This window comes from Nuphar pumila, chromosome 2 (assembly GCF_984573655.1).
Source record: "Nuphar pumila chromosome 2, dmNupPumi1.hap1.1, whole genome shotgun sequence".
NCBI classification, from domain to species: domain Eukaryota; kingdom Viridiplantae; phylum Streptophyta; class Magnoliopsida; order Nymphaeales; family Nymphaeaceae; genus Nuphar; species Nuphar pumila.
Genome location: NC_143250.1, coordinates 137759894 through 137783104, shown reverse-complemented (window position 1 = coordinate 137783104; position 23211 = coordinate 137759894). Strand labels below are relative to the sequence as shown.

The 23211-nt window shown below is 39.0% G+C and overlaps 1 protein-coding gene across 2 annotated transcripts in view; it reads right to left on the bottom strand.

Annotated features, from left to right (window-relative positions):
• Positions 1-23211, bottom strand: part of LOC149847276 (chaperone protein dnaJ GFA2, mitochondrial-like) — a 63276-nt gene that overhangs the window by 37614 nt on the left and 2451 nt on the right. For both annotated transcript variants that reach the window (XM_089996894.1, XM_089996895.1), the window contains exons 6-8: positions 15938-16021; positions 15806-15844; positions 9663-9779 (exon numbers count right to left, since the gene is read on the bottom strand). In XM_089996894.1, coding sequence (XP_089853020.1) covers positions 9663-9779; positions 15806-15844; positions 15938-16021 — 240 coding nt within the window. The remainder of the gene's footprint in view (positions 1-9662; positions 9780-15805; positions 15845-15937; positions 16022-23211) is intronic.

The window sequence follows — 23211 nt, the reverse complement described above, 5'->3', positions numbered from 1 at the left end:
TTATATATATAACACCCGATAGGGTTATTTTTGTCTTTTCACATAGTTGTTTTAGAAAACAACTATTTTTTAATTTAGCTTTTCTAAATATATTTAGTTTTTTTATTTTTTTCCTTTTCGCAATAACCAAAAAGGGGCCCCACCATAGAGTCGTTGGGGGCCCCAACGGTCACAAATGTGACTATTGGGGGCTCCCAACAACTCCGTGGGAGCCCCCTTTTTGGCTCTCCTTTTGAGGCCATGTGGCCTCCCTTCTTCTCATTTCTTTTTGTATAAATAGGGGTGAACCCCTTTGTATTTTCTTCATGCTTGAGAACTCTCTCTCTCTCAATAAAGAGGCTTTTATATTTTTGTATTTCTCAAGGATTGTGTATGTATTGCCCCTTAGTGGACTTGGCTATTGTCTCTTTTGTTTGTCCATTGTAGGACATTGCAAGTGCTTATAACACTCTTTATATTTTCGCATATCTCAGCATATCTCATTACAGGTGCCACCAAATGTACCAATGATATGAGGACAATTTGGTACTGAATTTTTGACATGCATTAAAGCATAGGTCCGGACCTAAGTCACACGGACTCGGCTAAGGAGGCGCCGCACCCGAGTCGACACGCCCCTCTCTGTGCCTCCTATTCACAAAGGAGGGGCTCGGCCCCTCCTTGTTTTCCCTGCCGCCTTTGGCTTTTTGGCAAGGGCGAAGCCCCTGCCACTGATAAGGTTCAGCAGGGGCTTGCCCTGCCCCTCCTTTTTGCGTCAGATAAGGGGTAGGCCCCCTATCTCGAACCTGGTTTGCAGAGGAGGGCCTGGTTTGAACCTGATTTGCACAAAGGGAACGAACCTGGAGCTCCTATTACTATTATTTTGAAGTATTTATTAACTTTATTTTATTTACTTATTTTCTTTTCAGTTTTCACTTTTCAGATATAATGGCGAGTTCTAGCGGTAGTGTCAATACATTTGGTTCAAGTTCTAACCCTGAATTAGAAGTTTCTCAACCACTTTGGAGGCTTGTGACAAAAGGGGTAAAAGCTAGTAGGGGTGGTGGTGGGAATGTGCAGTTTCATTGTAATCTATGTAAGACTGTTTTCACAGGTTCTTATACGCGTGTGAAAGCACATCTTTTGCATATTCGTGGTCAAGGAATTAGGGCATGTTCTGAGGTTGACAAAGACATGTTAAAGCAATTAAAAAAAGAACAAGAGGAAGCTGAAAAGAAGAAAATTGCAGAGATGAGAAGCGATTCGATTAATTTGTTTTTTCCTATTGCTAGTGATATACAAGAAGAGTTTTTAAAGAAAAGAAAGATGAAAAGCAATAAAACAATACAAGCGTCATTCAAAAACATGGCAAGAGCAGAAATTGATAAAAAGATTGGACGATTCTTTTACTCAAGCTCAATTCCTTTTAAAGTAGCTAGAAGTCCATACTGGAAAGATATGATTACATCTTTGACTAATTGTAATTTAAGTGGTTATGTGCCTCCTAGTTCAAAAAAATTAAGAACAGTCACTCTTGCAGAGGAAAAAAATAGAATTGAAGACTTGTTAGAGACCCATAAATTTGCATGGAAACGACTAGGAGTGTCGATTGTTTCTGATGGGTGGACTGATATACAAAGGCGACCACTGATAAACTTTATTGCTTACTCACTTAATGGGCCAATCTTTTTGAAGATTGTTGATGCATCTGGACAGTATAAAGATGTTGAATATTTAAAGAGATTATTTGTCGAAGTGATAAAAGAAGTGGGTGAAGAAAGTGTGGTGCAAATCATTACTGACAATGCTCCAGTTTGCAGTTGTGCAGGAATGAATTTGGCAAGTGAAGATACATATTCACATATTTTTTGGACTCATTGTGTAGCACACAATTTAAATTTGGCACTTAAGAGTATATGCAATCCATCAAAAGATGATACACATGCACGTGAAATATGTTTATGGATTGAGGAAATAGAGCATGATGTTCCAAATATTAGAAATTTTGCTGTAAACCATCATCATGCTCTTTCTATATTTAATAGGCATTCTGATCTCAAGTTACTGAAAGTTGTTGAAACTCGTTTTGCTTCTCTCATTGTTATGATGAAAAGAATTAAGCAACTCAAGAATGCATTGATGATGATGGTGGCTGATCAAGATTGAGATTTTTATCGTAACGAAGATGATGTCAAGGCTCAAGCTATCAAAAAATGCATCTGTGATGATTTTTGGTGGGATAAAATTACTTATTTTGTTGAATTTACAGAGCCTATTTGGGAAATGTTGAGAGAAGTTGACAGAGATGTACCCATGCTTCATAGAATTTATGAAATGTGGGACAATATGATTGAAAAAGCTCAAAGTATCATTTTTAAAAATGAGAAGAAAGATATTGCACTTGATGATTCAGAATTTTACAATCATGTACATTCAGTTTTAGTGAGAAGATGAGATAAAAGCAATACACCTTTGTATTGCACGGTTGAGAGCAGGTGTTGGTCGTGTTTCTCCAAATAAAGATCCTGAGATATCAAGAAATAGAATGATATGTTTGGGAAGACTTTTTAATGATTTTCACATGTTTAAGGTTGTAAATAGTGAGTTTGGCAAGTTTTCTACTGGGAGATTTGATTCTTTAGCAGCAATCGTGACAAGGGACGAGGAAGATCTCATTAATTGATGGGCAACATATGGATCAGAGACACCAAATTTGCAACGTCTTGCAATGAAGTAGTTATCCCAACCTGCTACATCACCTTACTGTGAAAGAAATTGGAATACATATGCTCAAATTCACAACATTAAAAGAAACAAACTCACTAGTAAAAGAGCAGAGGATTTGGTTTATGTTCACTCAAATCTACGATTAATTTTTCGCTGCACCAAAGAAGAGTATAGGTACTTTTTTTTCTTTGTATTCAAAGTTTGTATTTAAATATTTGTATTCAAAGTTTTAAGTTAGATACTAATATAGTCATTTTTTGATGCAGTTGTGGACCATCCAAGAATTGAGATGTAAATCCAGAAGATTTTGACTTGGAGGGAGAACATAATTTGCAAAATCTCAACATGGACTACCTCGATCCTGTTTTTCCCTCTAATTAAGACGATGAGGCAGATTTATGATAAGTTTTGTTGTTTATCACACTCACAAGCTTCTTTATGTGTTATATTTTGGTAAGTTTGTGTTGTTAAGAATTGCTTTTTTATTTTTGCTTTAAAATTTACAATCTTTATGTGTTAATTTATTTTATATATATAATTATATATATTTTAATATATATATAGCCGAGTCCCTGTGTCCAAATTTTTTGGAATTGCGCCGCACCCGTGTCGCACCCGCACCCATGTGACATAGGTCTGGACCTATTCAACCCTAAGCTAGTAATATTATTCAAAAGTATACTCAATTATCACCAAGTGAAATAAATGAGGGAAAAAGCATATCATTAATGAATCCTATGACAGAGCAATAACAAAACCAAAAGTATCAGATCCTAGAATAGTACTTCTAGAAGAACATCCAAAAAGGATGAATAAGGGAATAACTCATGAGGAAAATACACGTTAAACTTTAGCAGTCCCGCATGATGAAACATCACCAGAAAGTTCTGCTAGCAATAAATCAAAGTTAATTTAATTTCCCAAGACTAAGGCGAGTCAAAACATCATTGTTATGGTAACACTTGAGCACATTTAAATTACATAAAATGATCAATAAATATGTGTATCTCTCAGGGATGACTAAAAAACACCAATGACCAGAATAAGAATAAGATGACTCCAAAACTCATAAAATGATACGAGATACAATTAAGAACTAATTTTGTATAACTAATTTTTTCTACTTCTTGAGTGTGAGCAAGGAGTTAAATAGCATTGCTTGTCTACTTATCCCTGCAGGTAATTTTGCTAGCTATTGCTTCTCTAGATTGCTTACACAGGAGCATTCCCTATTGATATAAGCATGCCATAATGTGCTATGACCGAAAGAAGGAAACTGCTTCAGAATTTAATGTGATTTAGACTCATATGGCACCCCTACTTGCTTCCTCCTGAAAAATAAAAGGAAAAAAAAAACAAAAAATGTTGACAGTCAATAAGGTAAAAAGACCAAATCCGATAGCGCTCTCAAGATATATAAAGCTTGTTTGGTTATTGCAACTTCTCACAAGACTATAGCATAAATTGTGAGACCTTTGCACCTACCACTTAAATGACTACCATCAGGTTTCTTCCACCACTCATGGACTGCCTCCCCATTATATAGCGAAGAAACAATACTTCAATGCCCATATCAGAAGTGGTTCTACGTGGAGCCTCATGTATTACTTTCTTTCTTAATGTTCAGTTCTACTTTGGAAGAAACCATGTATGGCCCAAAGCAAGGTGCCTCATGTATCATTTGAGAGCCCCATAAACATTAGCTATTTGGATTGATCTCCAAGACTCCAACAACAGCATATCTGATACATACTCCTGTTCAGCAACTATAGCCTAGAATTATTATACTAATACTATAAGTTAACAAAATCCACAATCAAGAGGCAGATTCATATCAGTTTCTGAAAAGGAACCTAAGACTTCATCATTTCTTTGTGAATTAAGTTTGTTACTCTCCTTCAGGTAATTAGTCATAGCTTGTCTTATGTTTACTTACATCTTTGGATGAAATGGCTGTTATGAATACAGAAAGGTTGAGCCATGGTTGAACAAGTACAAGCTCCCAGAAAATTAAGACTCTACTCAGATGACAATGTCAAAGCATTATCATCAACCTAGGTTACCAACTGCCATTGGTAAAGTAGATTAGCCTCTGGGGTTCGAATGAAATAGTTGGATAGTTAAGATGGATTTTATGTTGGAATTTCATGGGTTTTTACTCCACCTTGACCATTAAACAACCACAACGACAACAACGATGAATAACAGCTTGGCCTAATAAAAAAAGACAATATTCAGTAAAAAAGATATATCTATGGTTTCCTAATTGCAAAGCATGTTGTGAAGACTTGAAATTGGTAAATATGGGCTAGTCAACATTACCCTATTATGCAAGATATAAATGAATCTCAATGGTACAAGCCCATGTCAACCCATGAAATACCCACCATACATCAACCAAAGGCCCAAGACAAGCCACAAACCTCACTCTGTCAGTCATTCATGTTTATTCACATGTACATCCACACAAACACACACACACACAGATGTTTTTCTCTTGTGTGTGTGTGTGCATGCACATGGGTGTGCATGCCTGCTCCACTAAAGTTCTTAGATCCCATATGAGCAGAACTAATAGATTAGCAAGCAACTTACCATCAAACTTTTAGTTTGCTCAGTTTTATTGATGTTTGTGCATCATTTAAGAAACAATAAAAGAAAAGGACGGCCAGGAGGAATCATTAAGCTCTCATCAAGCTTAGATCTTCTAGCTAAGGTTTTTCTACTGAATAAGATAGCTAAGCTTTTTTTTCAACAAGCCAGTGAGGGGCGACGGTCCTTCCTTACCACCGCAAGCCTTTCTATCGCTCTGTCACGGGCATAGAATGTTTTGTAAACCCGCGACGCGCCAAGCTACCCAAGCTGACCAACCTTACGGCTAAAGGCCGCGCACCAACACTTGTTCATGTGTTGAATCATTTTCATTGGCCGTGTGCACCACCCCGTGGGCAGCTGCCTAGCGAAAGCTAATCAAGCGCATTTTCAAATGTGTATTTTATGTAATCCATGCCGCTTAGTGCATAGCTCTCTCATACCAGCTATCACTTCCGAGCTATCACTTCCGAATGAAGCACAAACTTTTGCCTTAGCCTTTGCATGTCATGCAGCGTATTGCGACTCCATGCGCACGACACAGAAAAACCTCGCCACCGAAGGAACAAGACCTTGTGGCCCCCAATCCGAAGACCAGTTAATGATTGAACACCATAGCGAAAAGCACCACCCAGACTCATTCGTTGGCGCCTAGGCATTCACTCGCCTAGCCCCGAGTCATCATACTCGGTTGGAATCACCTAATGTGATCCCCTGGGAGAATTAGCTCTAACCTGCACGCACCCCCGTGCATCCAACCGCTACGCGTAGGACATCTTGCAAGCCGAGAGGTCCTTAACCAAATCTCCAAAGGCAACATCCTTTGATCCGTTGGCACTCTTGAACCAAACAACACTTCATGTTTGTGTTGCCACACAGTGATGCACCAACGACGAAACTGATACCTATCGTGTGTTGTGCTACCACCACACACGTCACCGATCAAGCGAACGCATACCGCGCGTTCCTACACTCGATGCATTTTCCACTCAGTAGAGCTTTGCACTGCACATGCCCTATTCTGAAATATCGGCCCGGGACATTATCCCTCACCCAAAACCATTGTCGTCCTCGACAATGCTAGTATAGGTAAGAACACAGTCTTCACTGATATGTCAGTTTTCCTTTATATTTATCTTTACCCCAGTGCAGTCTCATACACAAGTAGGTCACCCTCGCCCGCACGACAAGCTTGTCGTCTTTATGCTCATGGCTGGGGGGGCTTCCAACCCCAGCAAGGGCAACTCCAAGCCCTTCGTGGTCCTCGCAGAGAAAGACAGTCCAATGCGTGCCACGGGAATATCAACTTCCTTAAGCACTAACTTGCGGTTTTCCAATGGTCCAAACTAGTCCTCATATGGGGGATGCCTTTTTGCATATCACCCCACAGTGGTCCTTCAAAGTGTCTTCCTGGACACTCATCTTCGCAAGGACACCTTGGCCCATACTGCAACTCCCCTCCCGAAGCCAGCACGTTGTAACTCTCTCTCAGAGTCAACAAAACATTCCTGCAGGAACCAACGAGCCACGAACAACAACTTTTTTTGCACACACAATTTGCAGAGGATCTGCCAACTCAAGGGATCAAAACAACAAGTATACTGCTCAACGTGGGCACTCCGCCAACCCACAATCTTGGGAGAAAATCTAAAAGTTTTAATCGAGTCTCCCATACCCAAATGTGCAAATCCATCCAGTCGAATCCAACGTGCATTCTCTACATGCAGAAGGCAAACGTCACGCTCCACCTGTGAGCCTAACGCACAACTGGTAGGAATCTTTAGCTTATCTACGTTCTCTTAGTCAACTGAACAGTAACCTTACACTTCTGCTTATCATCGACAAGATGTTTCATGTCATCTTGCCAACATCTTGCTTCTGTACTCGGTCAACCACACTTCAACTGCGAAAATTTGTGTAACTAAGATAAACCATCTCTATCTTCTTCAGTGTCGCACACAATGAATAATAAGGTCTCCGTAAATAACAAGTTCTTAGTTCTCATATGAGCAGAACTAATAGATTAGCAAGCAACTTACCATCAAACTTTTAGTTTGCTCAGTTTTATTAATGTATGTGCATCATTTAAGAAACAATAAAAGAAAAGGATGGCCAGGAGGAATCATTAAGCTCTCATCAAGCTTAGATCTTCTAGCTAAGGTTTTTCTATAGAATACGCAGCATAGAGGTCTGATAGGTCAAGCAGGTTTCACATCATAATAAATTTGTAAAAGAGCTTGATTGTCCAGGTTATACAAAAACCAAGACGACAAATAGTGATCATCTAATATATCTTGTTTTACATGCACTTCGTGGAACAAAATAAATGTAATTTTGTAATTATCATCCTTTAGCTATATATTATTTCAATGCTCCAATGATGACTCAAATTTTGCTAACAGAAATCAGGACACTAAATCTAAGTGGGAAAATCTCCCAGAAACAATAAAAGAAAAGGACGGCCAGGAGGAATCATCAAGCTTAGATCTTCTAGCTAAGGTTTTTCTACTGAATAAGCAGCATAGAGGTCTGATAGGTCAAGCAGGCTTCACATCATAATAAATTTGTAAAAGGAAGAGCTTGATTGTCCAAGTTATACAAAAACCAAGACGACAAATAGTGATCATCTAATATATATTGTTTTACATGCACTTCGTGGAACAAAATAAATGTAATTTTGTAATTATCATCCTTCAGCTATATATTATTTCAATGCTCCAATGATGACTCAAATTTTGCTAACAGAAATCAGGACACTAAATCTATGTGGGAAAATCTCCAGCTTGACTCATGGATACAGGGCATCGGCGCAGATATGGGACAGAAAAAGAGAAACTGTGTAAAGTAGAATAAAGAACACATTTACAAATTTAGTTATTTAATCACACATATAATACAAGTAATATAGCAGATAACAACATATGCAAGTTTAGAAGAAAAACTCCTATTGCACAATATATAACCTGGCATGATGGCTCCTATTATAAAGAAATGTGGAGAATGTCATGAAGATGACAAATTAAGAAGGAAATCAACAATTAACAACAAATATCAGAACTTGTGATCACAAAAGAATGAATAACGTCATGGACATAACACGGAATATATCTGTGAAGAAGTAAAAGTAACTGATCTGTATCAGCCTTTAGACAGAGCTGAACATGCCCTCCTCCAAGGTCCTTGAAAGTAATTGTAACCTATGTCACACGGACTCTTATAACATGGCACCGCACGACACTTGGACACAGCTTCCTTTGTGTTAGGTGAAATCAACCACACTGAGGTCTATTTCTATCCAAAAGTAGATTCAGTTAACCCTAATCAAGTCCATTTTTATCTATATTATATATATATAAATGCACACAAATACATGTAGTGTTAACTTAAAAGTTAAAACTGTTAAAAATTATATATATATATATATCCTCCCTGCACCCCTGCACCCAAGTTTTTTTAAAGTGCCACATCACCGCATCCGCACCCGTACCCATACCCGTACCTGTACCCATACCCGTACTCGTACCCGTACCCACACCCGCACCTATGTGACATAGATTGTAACATGATTCTACAACATGGATCCAACTCGGTGCAACAGACTGATTTGAGATGTGTGGGTAGTCTCTAAAGGCAGTACCATTTCAGGTTATGCAATGCTTGAGATGAGAATTAGAATCACATGCACGAGTCCCAGGTCAAAGCACCAAGTGAAAGTTCTGTGGTTCAAGCTAATACTAAGAATTAAAGCACTTTGTTTGATTTTACAGGAATGGACTAGGTGACCATGCAGAGCTATATGTAGAAACAAGGAATGTATATCACCTATAACTAGATATTAACCATTTAAATGGCGTTAAGATATAGAATCCACATAATGATAAAAGGTTGGAAGTGTTAGCACATGCATCAAAAAGAAACTTGGTTAATTGATGATTGTTGGAATGATTCCAAACCTCTGCCATTATTGAAAATAATGTGAATGAAATTACCAAGAAAGATAATAGAAGGCATAAATATAACATCTGATATTCGCATGACCTCATGTATGAAAATGAGGTCACTAGCTGAAAGGCTGAACACAAAACACAGCTACATTCTTTGCCAATATAAACACAGAAGAGAGGCCTGATTGCTGAATATCAGGTGGTGAGCTTGCTGATATCATCCATACAGAAACAGTTCCAAGATTCAAAAGGATATTGGGAACCTAGTAATAGGCTCTTCGAAAAGCAGAATTGTCTATTCCTTCTTAGCGCATCCCGTTGAAGTTTAAATACATTGCAGAAGCTAGTTCAACAAAAGAAATGCAAATGCAAATGAAATTAACAATACAGTCATGGTCACATGAAAGAAATGCAAAATACCTCATTAAATCCACCGCCAAAGATGTCTTCAAAGCCAAAACCAAATCCACCACCCCTAAATTCAGGACCTCCAGGACCCCCTCCAGCAGCAGCTTGTTCAAATTGTTCAGGACCAACCTGTCAAATGTACCATTAGGCATTTCAGACCAATTTGAGGTTAAACGGCACTCATGACAACTGATGAAAGAGTCACACCAAAGAACCACCAAGAAATTCCCTAAGAATACATAAAACTCAAGCCATAAGGTAATAATACAACACAAAAACATGACAGTGTAGAGAAAGCACAAGGAATAGAAAGAAGTTCACAACACATTCAAGGAACAAGTCAAGAAAGTTTTATTCAGAACACATACATCGGGAATATGATGGTAAAAATTTCCATTTCGACCTTTCCCTTGAAAAGCCCAGAGCAACATGAATCAAACTTTTGCATACATTAAAGCGGACATGCACATGTGTAGGCATGCGTGTGCACACACATATATATAGAGAGAGAGAGAGAGAAAGAGGGGAGAGGGTGGGTGGGCACACCCCAAGTGCACCAGTGTTAGACACCATTTTTCAGCAATTCGACTGTAAAGATATGTTTGGCATGCTCCATTTGCTAGGAACCGGCCCTTGATTTGGGTTTCTTGACGGAAAAAAAAACACAATTTTGCAAGGTTTTTAAAATTTGAGGGTACTTAGTTTTTTCAATCCTCATAAAAACCTGGTTATGTGTTGGAATCACAATTTATATAAAAATAAAATAAAAAAGAACTGGCTCGCAGAATCACAATTTATATATATGTAGTAAGGTTTGGTCATGGTGACCTGGCCATTCGAATGAGCCGGAATCATAGAATCAGGTCATGTTGATCCAATTGGACCTCATAGATGTGTCCAGCATGGTCCAAATGCTAGAAATCAGCTCTTAGATCATGATTGTTTGATGAAAAATCACAATTTTATGAGGCGAGAAAATCTATCACATTATGGGCTGATGATTTTTCAAGTCTCATAAAATCATGCTACATGTCGTAATCGAATGATCCAAGGGCAACCAAACATGAAGATCACATCTATAAGGTTCGTTTTGAAAGAAAAAAACAAAGAAAAAAGAATTAAAAAAAATTGAATGTCATGGTTACCTGACCAAAACTTACCCTTATACATACATATATTATATAGGAAAAATATTCACTACACTCCAGATTACCATACCCGCTAGCTAAAACTCATACATGAAAATTTTATTTGATCAATTTGACTCCAAAGTTGTGTTTAACAACGTTCATTTACTAGGGAATGCACTTTTGATCTAGTGGTTTAAACTTTAAATGTAAAAACATGATTTTCTCAATCATGAAATGTTCACAGTGGACCATTAAATTTTGAAGCCCTTAAGATATATAATATTACCGGACAATCTAAAACATGTCTTTTACTAAATAAACCATATAGATCATATCCACAAGGCTCGATCCACAAAAAAGATGTACACAAGAAAATGTGATGGAACAGAGTTTTTCCACTAGTCTACAGTACACTCGAGGATACCCAATCAATTATATAAAAAATCAACCTAGCATTTTGCCTTTCCTTTTTTTTCTTTTAATAATTCTAACCCTGCAAATGTGATCTACAAGGTCCATGTAGACAGGATTGACTTTTGAATCACCAAATTCCAACATGTAAGCAGGTTTTCCAAGCAATTCAAAAATTGATGGTCATAAAAGCTCTAAAATTTCATGATTTAAAAAAACACATCTTTTGTCCAAAAAATGCAATCTGGGGATTGATCCCTAGTATATCGACCATCCTAAACACATTTACAGCATCAAAGTCAAAACAACATAAAACTATGAGTTTCTGGGTTGATTGTACCTACAATCGACTGATATCGTTAACTACATATATATAGTCAATGATATCAGCGACATATTGAAAATATCACAAGAAATACCAAGAAATTAATGTCGTCGATAATATAAGGAAAATCTCATGATATTTTAAAAATATTGCAAAACGGAAATATCTGGACCAGTGTTGTCAAAAGCATTGAGGCGTAGCGAGGCGCTCCATCAAAATCTGAGGCGAGGCGTAAGCCTCGAGGCGCAAAGCGTAAGCCTCAAAAAAATTAACTTAAAAAAACTATAAAAATTATCTAAAATTATAAATAAATAAGAAATGCTTTAGTGATGAAGCAACAACCAACAAGAAATAAAAAATCTCAAATAAATACGGAAAAAATATGAGATTAACATGTAAAAGTAACATTAATGCAACAACTTGATCTATGTAAGTATCTAAGAAATAAAAGAACTTGGTGAAAAGCATGACATCTGGGTTCTGGCATGGAGAAGCATACATAATACATATGGGGAACAAACACAAGAGATAGAAGCAGCAAGTAAAGAACTGTAAGGTAAGCCAGAGTCTACAAGCATGATGCTGAGCATTTAGCTATGGACTTAAGGTGTTTCCTTCACCTTAACCATCATGCCATTCTTCATGGTCAAGATGACAGATGTCTTTGGAGAAACAGGGTATCCTTCCTCAACCCTTACCTCAAAATTCAGCAGAATCAGTACAGCAGCAAGCTTCATTTGTAGAAAAGCTATTTCTCTACCCACACAAGTCCTAGGTCCACCATTAAAAGCAAGAAACCTGAAGTTGTTGCTTTCATGCCTCAGCTTTCCTTCATCATCTATCCATCTCTCTGGTTTGAACTCCAAGCAATCTTTTCCCCATACCCATTCCATCCTCCCAACCAAGTAAATCGTGTAGAGGATCATCATCCCTGGCTTCACTAGAGCCCCACTGGGAAGGGTTACTTCTCTTGTAACCCCCTTTTGGCCGATCGGAACAGAAGGGTACAATCTTAAGCTTTCACTTAGTGCTGCATGTAGATACACCATCTTGTCTAAATCTTCAGGCAATAAATTATCCCTCTTGTTCTCCTTGAGGATCCCTCTCACCTCTTCTATTATCTTGGCTGTGAGAGACAAGAGAGAGAGAGAGAGAGAGGGGATGCGAGAGAGGGAGAGACAGACGAGATAGAGAGAGGGGCTGCGACAGCCAAATTAGGGCCCCCGACCCTTATTAGGGTTGGGGTAACATTTTAATGTTGGTCAAATGAGGGCTTTGACCCTCAGTTGACCAACAAAATGAGGCATGTGCGCCTCACCATGAGGCGCGCCTTGCCTCGAGGCGTACGCCTCAAGGCGCATGAGGCATACACCTCCATGCTTTCACGCTTTATACCTACGCCTCAAGGCACAAAGGCCCTCGCCTTGAGGCGAGGCGCGCTTTTTGCGCCTTGAGGCGCGTTTTTAATAACACTGATCTGGACATTATCATGATATTTTTTGCAAAAAAATTTAAAATTCTTATTTTTTATATTTTAAGTTCAACTTTTCTATTTTGTGTTTCTTGTGTATTTTAAAAAGTTTTAAAAGTTGGTTCTTTATAGTTTTGTAAGAAAAATAATAGAAAACCTATTCTTTCTTATTATTATTTATATTTTTTCATTTTTTTATGCTTCCCAGATTTTCACAAGATTTTCAACCTGTTGAAAATATCTTCGAGAAAAAATTCACCAAGAAATTACCTTGAACGATATAGCCATATAGGTGACTATGATATAGAGAGAGAGAGAGAGAAAGTGGTAGCTGCCTACCAGGTTTTGGGCGAGACCCGAACGGACGTGCAAGAGTGCAGCGTACGTCCCGTGCACTATTTTTTTTTTCACCCAAAAACTCTTTAGTGACAAAAGTCCTTTCAACATATATTTGTTCATAGAAGGCAGGACGACGAGCAATCTTAGCGAGACAGCAGCCACTACCATTTCAATTTTCATTGGAGAGAAAGTCATTATACCTAAGCCTCCTAAATCTTTTAAAATGTGCCATGATTTCCTAGAAACAAGGTGGAAAACATCACAATCAGCATGCTTTCTTGAAATGAACTTTCTTGTATGCCTATTTAATCCGTTCTCCACTCTCTTCAGCGTAGAATACAAAGATATGCAAAAGGTAAGCACAAGGCCCAGGTGATTCTCCAAGCTATAGATAACATTCTAGGCTTCTAGCTGATCAAATTTGAAATTTATGCAGAACAGAATCCTCGGCCCCTATCTAGTGTAACTCCCTTCAGATACCCTCTTGTAAAGGCATATCATGAATTCATGATAGTATATTGGGAAAAAAATGCCAATTCACAACCAAAGATCCTCAGACCTGCCTGCTTTATTTCTTCATTATGATAAAACCAAAAGCCTGCTCTCATGTTCATTAATTTTCAGCCCTGAAACCAACACAGAACTCTTTAACAAGAGTCAAGTCCTCCACATTTGCTCTAATGATGCTTCTCCAAGCACAAAAAACACATCTACAAGCTAAAGGTAAACTGATGGCTGTACACTGGGCAGATTTAGTCCTTTATCAAGTTTTCTAGAACTGAGCATGTTGGTGCAGGGCCCTTCCCGTCATGAAAAAATTGCCTTGTATATTATTAATGGACACAATGACCGAGGCCAACTCTACAAAGTTTCTAATCCACAATAGCCATTTGTCCCCAAAAGACACCTTCCAAAATCTAGAACATCATATGTTATCAAAATCAAAAGCTTTTCCCAAGCTCATCTATTAAGATAGAAGAAGGTTTCTTCCTCTTCACAGCTTTATGGATTGCCTCACTGGCCAAATGGTATACTCTTGGATTCTTTGTTCAAGGACAAAAATATGCTGATTTAGAGTGATAACAAAATCCATCACCTTCTTTAAATGTTCAGCAAGTATCTTAGTGAAAATCATAAAAAATGCTACCAAGAAGTGATATAGGTCTAAAAAACATGCTGATTTGGCACAATGACAAAAATCATCACTTTGTTCAAACCTTCAGCAAGTATCTTAGTGAAAATATTAAAAATGCAACCAAAAAGTGGTACAGGTCTAAAACAAGAAATATATTCAACCAAGGATCTTTAGGATTAAAAACTAATATACTTGGCTCTTTCACAATCCTCCCATTCATAAACGATTCTTATAATCATTCCAAAATGTGTCACTCATAATCATCCCAAACCAACTCAAGTTCCATAGGAAAATCAAAGGTTCCCAGTTTCTTATGATTATCCAATTTCCATACCATGAATTTTCAGTACTTCTCTAGAGAAAGGTATTTCTAACTGTTCCATTATATTATTCAAAAACATAATGAATGTGGAACCCTGATGGATTATCCCCCTCAATCCATATGTTCCCCATTCTCAAGTCTGTGATTTGATTAATTCTACACCTTTATGAGGCTATGGAATAAAATAGCTTGTGTTTGATCTCGACACTGCATCCACTTCATTCTGCACTTTGTTCTACTTCGTTTCATTTCTAGCCTCCAATAATTGATGCTGACCATTAAATATCATATCCAGTTCCACCTTGATGATCAATTTTTACATGTTCAGATTCTCTTCTCACAACAGTAAACTCTACAATGCAGCTTCCCATTCATCAATATTTCTAAGATGAATTTGTTTCATCTCTTTTCCTCCCATCTTTTGTCATTTTCCTCCAGTGACCCAGCTTCCTCACAAGTCTAAGTGTTGCCCATCTGCCACGTTCAGGAGTTGACCATGTCCAGAGATTCCCTAGAAAACCAGATACTTTGCTCTACCAGAGTTCAGATATGAAGGGTGGTTAGGTTTAAGGTTTCCACCCCATTGGGATCATCATAGCATAGTCGTCCAATAAGAATATGGAGGTATGGCCCACTAAATGATAACAACAATTCAAAACATCATGTGAAAAGAGATAGTCGTCGAGCTTTCCCAAGTAAGGTGAAACCGGACAGTCTGACCAGGTATAGCAACTGCCCCCAGATGGTAATATATATTATATACCAATTCCTCTGTTCATGAATGAACTAAAACACCTTATATTTACCATTCTCGTCCTTAAATTAGTCACATCTTCTAGATTAATCAGTGAGTTAAATGTAAGCTAGGCAGGCAAGTATCTGTCTAATGGCAGAAACCACAAGCAGCCAAACATAAACACAAAAAGGTCAGTGATTAGAGGTAACAAGATCAAAAGTTAGAAAGACATTCATAACCTATTGAATAGAAAAGGAGATAAGAGAGAAAATTCATTGACAGGTACCTGGTCATAAAGTGCTCGTTTCTCATCATCTTTAAGAACCTGCAGCCAACCATGAAAAGACAATGTTATATTCTCAGTGAACTTGCTAAGTTCTACATAAAATGGAGCAACAATTTTCAAACTACAACAAACCTCATATGCACGTTGAACTTCTTGAAACTTCCTCTCAGCATCTGCATCATTTTTGTTGGTATCAGGATGAAGTTTCTTTGCAAGCTACAAAAGCAAAGGAGAGAGTTACAATGAAGTGGCAGAAACATGCGGACAGAGAATTACAGATAAAAGAACATAGTATTTAGACTCAGTAAAAAGAAGAGGGCTATGGAGAGGCATTGTAAGAATAAAATATAGGACCTCTTCCATTGATACAGCTAGGAAGCAGACATCTACTGTGTGTAACATTTTGAACAGGTTCATTAACTTCGAAAAGGTTCATCCATTTGGTTAAACGAATACATCTTTTAATATTTAGTGCCAACGATAAATAAAATCAAGTCAATGAAGATCAATGAATTACAAAGCACCTAGACAGACAGACCCTATTCATTCATGTTGGAAGCCTGGTGAAGAGTTAGAATTGGCAATAGGATCTGATCCAATAAACCTTACGCAATTTGATTTGGTAAATCACTCACATTGACATAGTCTTTGTCACCAACCTTCAAGGTAAACTTACAGCTCACATGTTTTGCTTTCATTCTGACCCTAAAATCTCTTTTCTACAAGATTTATTATTTCTTATTTGTATTTCTCCTAGCATAGCTACCTTTATGCAAAGCCTAACAAAGAAGATTTCATCTCCTTAACAAATACATCTTCAAATAATTCAAACATACCAATTGAGATGCCTTTCCTCATTAATATTGTGCAGATCACTGAATGGGACTTGATCATACGTCTCCAACAGAATCTCCACAACAACAAAAGCTTTTTGCAGTTTTTATCTTTTTTTTCCCAAATTTTTAACATGCTTTTTTAGCAAGTCTATTATTGACCATCCTAATTGGTTCTCAAGAAGGTCTGATTGTCTACTTAAAGGAGTTTCATAACATGGTTCATAGTACCACAAAGGTTCTAGGTGAGTTTCCCTCTATTCATTGGATATGTTCTTTACAGCCAAAATCTAGCGCACCACTCCAGACTACCATGCCTATCAAAATCCATGTCTTCATATGAACACCATCTAAACAAAAAGTCTTGCTTCATTTCCCCAGTTAGCTATTGATGTTTCACCCAGTGTTATCAGTACCTTATCGTAATAGCGGTGGGTAAACTGTTACAACATAAGGGTCATATCGTATTCGGTACGATTATCGTACAAATATGATATGACTCGGGTGTATCGTACCATATCATGTGATACACCCTATATTCTATGAGTCAACTATGTTTTTTTTAACTTTCCTGGCACCGGAAAAGTGGCAACCGGCCACATATGGGGGGCCATTTTGTAGCCCCCAAGGATCATTTTGACCTTTTTTTGCATGTTCTCCCTCCCCAAACCTCTTTTCTAAGCCTACCCACCTTATTTTGAGATCAAAACTACTGTAAAAATTGGGGCTTTTGTTGCCTCTAGAAGTGTGATTTCCCTCAAATTTCACTTGTTTTCATCCTACCCAACTTTTTTTGGGATTCTAACCCTCAAAATCGAACCCACAAGCCTCTCTTTTACCCTAAAACCCCTTATTTCCATCCTAACTCGTTTTTTGGCTTCTAACCCTCAAAACAGTCACAATGGTGTGATTTACCCTAAATCCACCTATTTCCATCCTACACATTTTGTTGCCCTTTAACCCTCAAAATTGATCCTTAGGAGTTTGATTTGTTTGAGGTTGAAGTTGGAGAAGGGCTTCAAGCATCAAAACCAAAGGTAAACTCATTTCTTTTGATGTTATTTTAATATATTTCTTCTTTTTTGCCTTTAGCCCTTTTTTTAATCTTAAATGTGTTGTTGATCTTAGTGTTTTTTCCTTTTTATCTTAAATCACCAATTTTTGTATTCTTAAATATCAAAATTGTGCCCTAAAAGTCGATGGATGGTGAAGGTTATGACTCAAATGATCCAACATAGAAATATTGCAAACTAGTAGATTTAGAGACACCTTTGAAGGGGATAGTAAAGTGCAACTTTTGTAGTTTTATAATGCATGGTAGATTATATAGATTTAAATGTCACATCATAGGATATAGCAACTTTATTGTATGATTATGTACTCATCATATTGCCTCTGAAGTTCATGTCAAGCTTCTTACAAGTCTCATAGAAGATTATATAAGGCACAAGGACATGCACCATTCATTGGAGAGAAATTACCAAAAATTGTTCCTGATTCAAAAGATAAAGATAAACGAGGAATGTGACATAGGATGCCTCAAAACAAGATGTCATTTCTGATTATGAACGAGGAATGTTTGACAATGAAGACAATTGATGAGTTTTATTATAGTGAATTAAGCAGTTGTAGTGAACTTTTGAGACTTTTCACTTTTTTAGTCATGTAGTCAACTATGTAGTTGTAGTGAACTTCTATGTTCTTGACGTTATTTGTTTATGTAGTGAACTTTTGAGCCTTTTGAGTTTTGTAGTTATGTAAGCAAACTATGCTTGTATGTTTTACCAAGTATCACCTATGTTATTGACTTTATTTAATGAATTATTGAACTCTATTTCATGTGAAATGACATGTCAGTAGTCTACTATGTTTATTTTTATATAATTACTTGTTTTTAATCCTTGTACTCATTCTTATTTATTTTTTTTTTCTAGTATTCTAAGTTTTACATTTTTTAACTTTTACATTTTTCTTATTTTTTGTGATTTTGTGTTTTTTAAATTTTTTTGCATAACTTAAATGCTTTTTCTCTCGTATCTTACAATACAGCACGATACACCCATATCTCAGGCTCATGGGATACAGGTTCCAATATGCTAATTACAACATTGGTTTCACCTTATCAATCATCTCTTGATTAGACTCACCCCTTTTGTTCATTTTGTTATTGCAGTCTTCACTCAATGGGTCATAGAAAAAACTTCAATTACCCATTTAATCCAATCATCTTTCACAAGAAGCTACAATTTCATCTTTAATGAAACTTGCACGGTCAAAATATATTGCCTTCTATCCTGTAATCATCACGAGCTTGTATATATTAATCTACCTTTGTATCTAGTCTAGTGCAAAGTTTACCAACCTAGAGTAAAGGATAAAAAAAATCTTCAAAGTTAGTGTTGTTTGCAGCATTTATAACTATGATATCAAATATTTGAGAGCATCAAACAATAAAATTCCCCTGATTGAGCCTGCCACTTAACCCACTTTAAATGTCTAAATGCATTTACTATACACACTTCAAAAAAGTGAAGTAATGTGCTGAGAAACCTATTTGTTTGTTTGCAGTAAGATTTAATGGTTCGTTATGTCAAACATTTATAGGAACGAAAACTACTGCAAGTTCTCAAAATTTGTTGCAGGAGATCCTCATACACAATGTCAAGCCCAAAGCAGACACATGCCAAACCCATCTGTACTATAATGCCTTCCACAAAAAGATCATGATCGTTTGTCCATTTTTTCAAGTACCTGAGCTTTCTTCCATTTACATTCATGCTTCCACAAACAAACAATCAGACTCTTACATTTTGAGCATAACCACTAAACATCAGCTTTAGAGGAATGCCCGTGTTCGTCAGCATTCGATAATAAGAGATTGGTTAAGGGCCCCAAGCATTAAATGCCAAGATCCACCAGCATATTAATTTCTTTGCATATAACCAAGTGGGTGCAAATGAAGATGAACTCCCTTTCAGTAAAAAGTGTCGGAGATGGGTCTTAGGTCAGCTGAGTTAGTAAAGGGATCAACGATTTCTTGATAACTACCTCCGCCATCTAATTAGATAGGGTGAGTGGCCTCTTCTTAATAGGGAACACAGTCAAGCATCTACCACAGTCGGAATGATAGGTTGAGGGGCCAGCATGTGGGGGAGTCAAAAGAGGAAAGTGAGAGCACAGATATTTCCATTTTTGAGGAAAATGGAAGATTTTCTTTTCTCGTTAGTGTTGGAAGAGGTTCAAAGGGGAAAGTGGGCATTTTTGGACAAACATACAAAGAGAGGAGAAGAGTTAGTCCCAGATAAAAAGAAAAACATTGTTGAAATAGACTCAAGACTTAGTTGTGGGTGCACAATCAATTGATTATACACCTGCCTGAGGAAGAAAGGTTGGGTATCTTGAATCTGAAGATTGATTAAAGCATCAGACCTTTTCATCCCTTTCGTGCTCGATTCACCACCAAAACCTATCCCCATCTATTTGTTTTCATTTTCACATGTAAAAGAAAATGATCCCTGAGATAGAAGCCAGTTCAAAAAATAAATTTGTTGCTGCCTCTTGTAGATTGTAAAAGTTTTCCCCTTCAAACTCCCTTCACAATTTTGCTTAATCCCACGTTGTCCTTCTATTAAACTACTTCCAAACTATAAAGGCTTCGTCCCCAAAATTTTCGGCACATTTTTTCTTAATCCTGCCAAACTGCTTCCTGCTAAGGGACGTGACTGAGATGGCAGGCATGTGCTAGTACCTACATATTGGACCATTCTAACCCAGGCCAGCCAAGTGGACATAAAACAGTGGTTAAACTTGCAAATAGCAATTTTCCAAATGACCCCCTCTTTTTCCAACCAAGGTGGTGTAGAATAGTAGCAGTGTAGTGAAAAGCGTTGAGGCGTAGCGAGGCGCTCCACCAAAATCTGAGGTGAGGCGTAAGCCCCGAGGCGCAAAGCGTAAGCCTAAAAAAAATTAACTTAAAAAAAACTATAAAAATTATCTAAAATTATAAATAAATAAGAAATGTTTTATTGATGAAGCACCAACCAACACGAAATAAAAAATCTCAAATAAATACGGAAAAAATATGAGATTAACATGTAAAAGTAACATTAATGCAACAACTTGATCTATGTAAGTATCTAAGAAATAAAATATGAGCAGTTCCAATGCCTAGAGTAGCATAAATAATCCATTTCTTCATCAAGAAACAAGCAATGGAAGAAAAACCATGGAAGCAGGTGCAAGCAAGTGGGAATCAGTATTTGAAAGCTTCGAGCAAGCAGACCCAACAACCACTAGAAAGTATGTAGAATATCTAACATCCTTCTACAGTTTGTATCATAAATTTGAATACTTCAAGTAGCGGCACTTTTTGTTCAGGTCAAATGCCTGGTCATGCACAATCAATTACTTGAACTTATGATCACTATGAAGCAAGAATAGCCAATATATTATGGAGCATCTGACTATAGTAAATGAAATCAAGAGTGGAAGCAAGACAGATCCAGGCGCAGGATCTCAAAAAAGAGTAAATAACAACCTACTAGTAAGATTACATAAGTAACCTTTTAAATGTTTTAAGCTCACCAAAAGAATAGTATTGATACAGTGAGCAGAGATGACCCATACATCAAATCATAATGAAGTGGTCCCAAGTACAAATATCCTCATTGAATCATACAGCGCTCATAAGAATACAAGCACAATGCTCACAAACAAAATCATAAGATCTCACAAGTACAAGGGGTGGAGCCCCCTTCCCTGCCGAACAGAAGGTGACAGGGGGTGAAGCCCCCTGCCGAAAGAGAAAGCGACAGGGGATGGAGCCCCCTGTCGATAAGAGGCGATGACATAGGGCTCTGCCCCCTGCCTGTCGATCCAAAGAAAGAGGCAGGGGGAGTCCCCCTGCCCGTCGACAGAGCAAAAAGGACAGGGGGAGCAAAGCCCCCATGTCGACAAGGCAAATGTCAGGAGGGGAGGAGCCCCCTGCCGGCAAAGCAAGGAGGACAGGGGCGAGCAGAGCCCCCCCCTATCGACAAGGCAAATGGCAAGGAGGGTGGAGCCCCTTGCCGGCAAAGCAAGAAGGACAGGGGGTGCAGAGCCCCCTACCTGACGACAAGGTGAGCGACAGGGGGCGAAGCCCCCTACCGAAAAAGAAAGAGACAGGGGGCTTCGCCCCCTGTCGGTCGACCAAGAGAGAAAAGCAGAGGAGGGGGAACCCCCTGCCCACGAGAGGCGACGACAGGGGGCACCGCCCCCTGTTGGTCGACCCAAAAGAAAGGCAGGGGGTAACCCCCTGCCGATGAGAGGCGACGACATGGAGCTCCGCCCCCCTGTCGGTCGACCAAGAGAGAAAAGCAGAGGGAGGGGGGGAACCCCCTGCCCACGAGAGGCGACGACAAGGGGCATCGTCCCCCTGTCGGTCGACCCCAAAAGAAAGGCAGTGGGTAACCCCCTGCCGACGAGAGGTGACGACAGGGGACTCTGCCCCCTGTCGGTCGACCCCTCACGGAGAAGAAGAAGTAAAGAAGAGGGTTTACCTGGCAGCGGCGACTTTGATGTCACCGAAAAACGCAGAGGAAAGGCGGCGGAGGTCGCCGGAACGGACGGCGGTGGCAGTGAGTCGATGGCGCCCTCGCAACAGAGAAAAGAAGACGGTGGTGGCTGGCGGGTCGTCGACGCCTTCTCAGTAGGGGTGGCAATCGGGTCGGGTTGGCGTGTCAGCATACCTCAACCCGAACCCGACCCGTTTATTAAACGGGTCGGCTGTGGCAAACACGAACCCGACCCGTTTAATAAATGGGTAACCCGACACGACCCGCCAACCCATTTAATAAATGGGTTGGGTCGGGTAAACGGGTTTTCAGGTTCGCGGGTCAGGTTGGCGGGTCGGGTTGACGGATCGGGTTGGCAGGTTGGCGAGTCGGGTTGACGGGTCGGGTCAGCCGGGTTGGCATACCCCCAACCCATACCCGACCTGTTTAATAAACGGGTTACGCGGGTCGACCCGTTTATTAAACGGGTTGGCTTAAGCCCAACCCGAACCCGCCTAAGAGGCGGGTTGGCGGGTCGTGTCAGAAATTGCCACCCCTACTTCTCAGCAGAGGAAAGAAGAAGGTGGAAGAGGCGATGACCGGCGGCGGGTGGAGAGAGAAGGGGAGAGGGCTTTAGCCCCTCGCCCGAGGCGTCACACAGGTTCTCTCGAACCTTCAATAATACGGGTCCGGGTCAGACTCGGGTCCGGGCCCATCCAATTTTTTAATGCGCACCTCACGGTGAGGCGCGCCTCGCCTCAAGGCGCATGAGGCGTACGCTTTTATGGTTTTGCGCTTTTTAAGTGCGCTTCAAGGCAAAAAAGCCCCCGCCTCGAGGTGAGGCTGGCTTTTTGCGCCTTGAGGCGCGTTTTTAGCAACACTGAATAGTAGTAGAGGACCTTAAAATAAGGGTGCCAACACGTTCACTGGTTCCTATCAACCAATAGCTGAAGGTGGCTAAAAAACTAAAATGCCCACATAAGCCATAACCTCTTACATCTTCCTGGAGCATCCATTCTATGTCCACCACCGAATAGCTGAA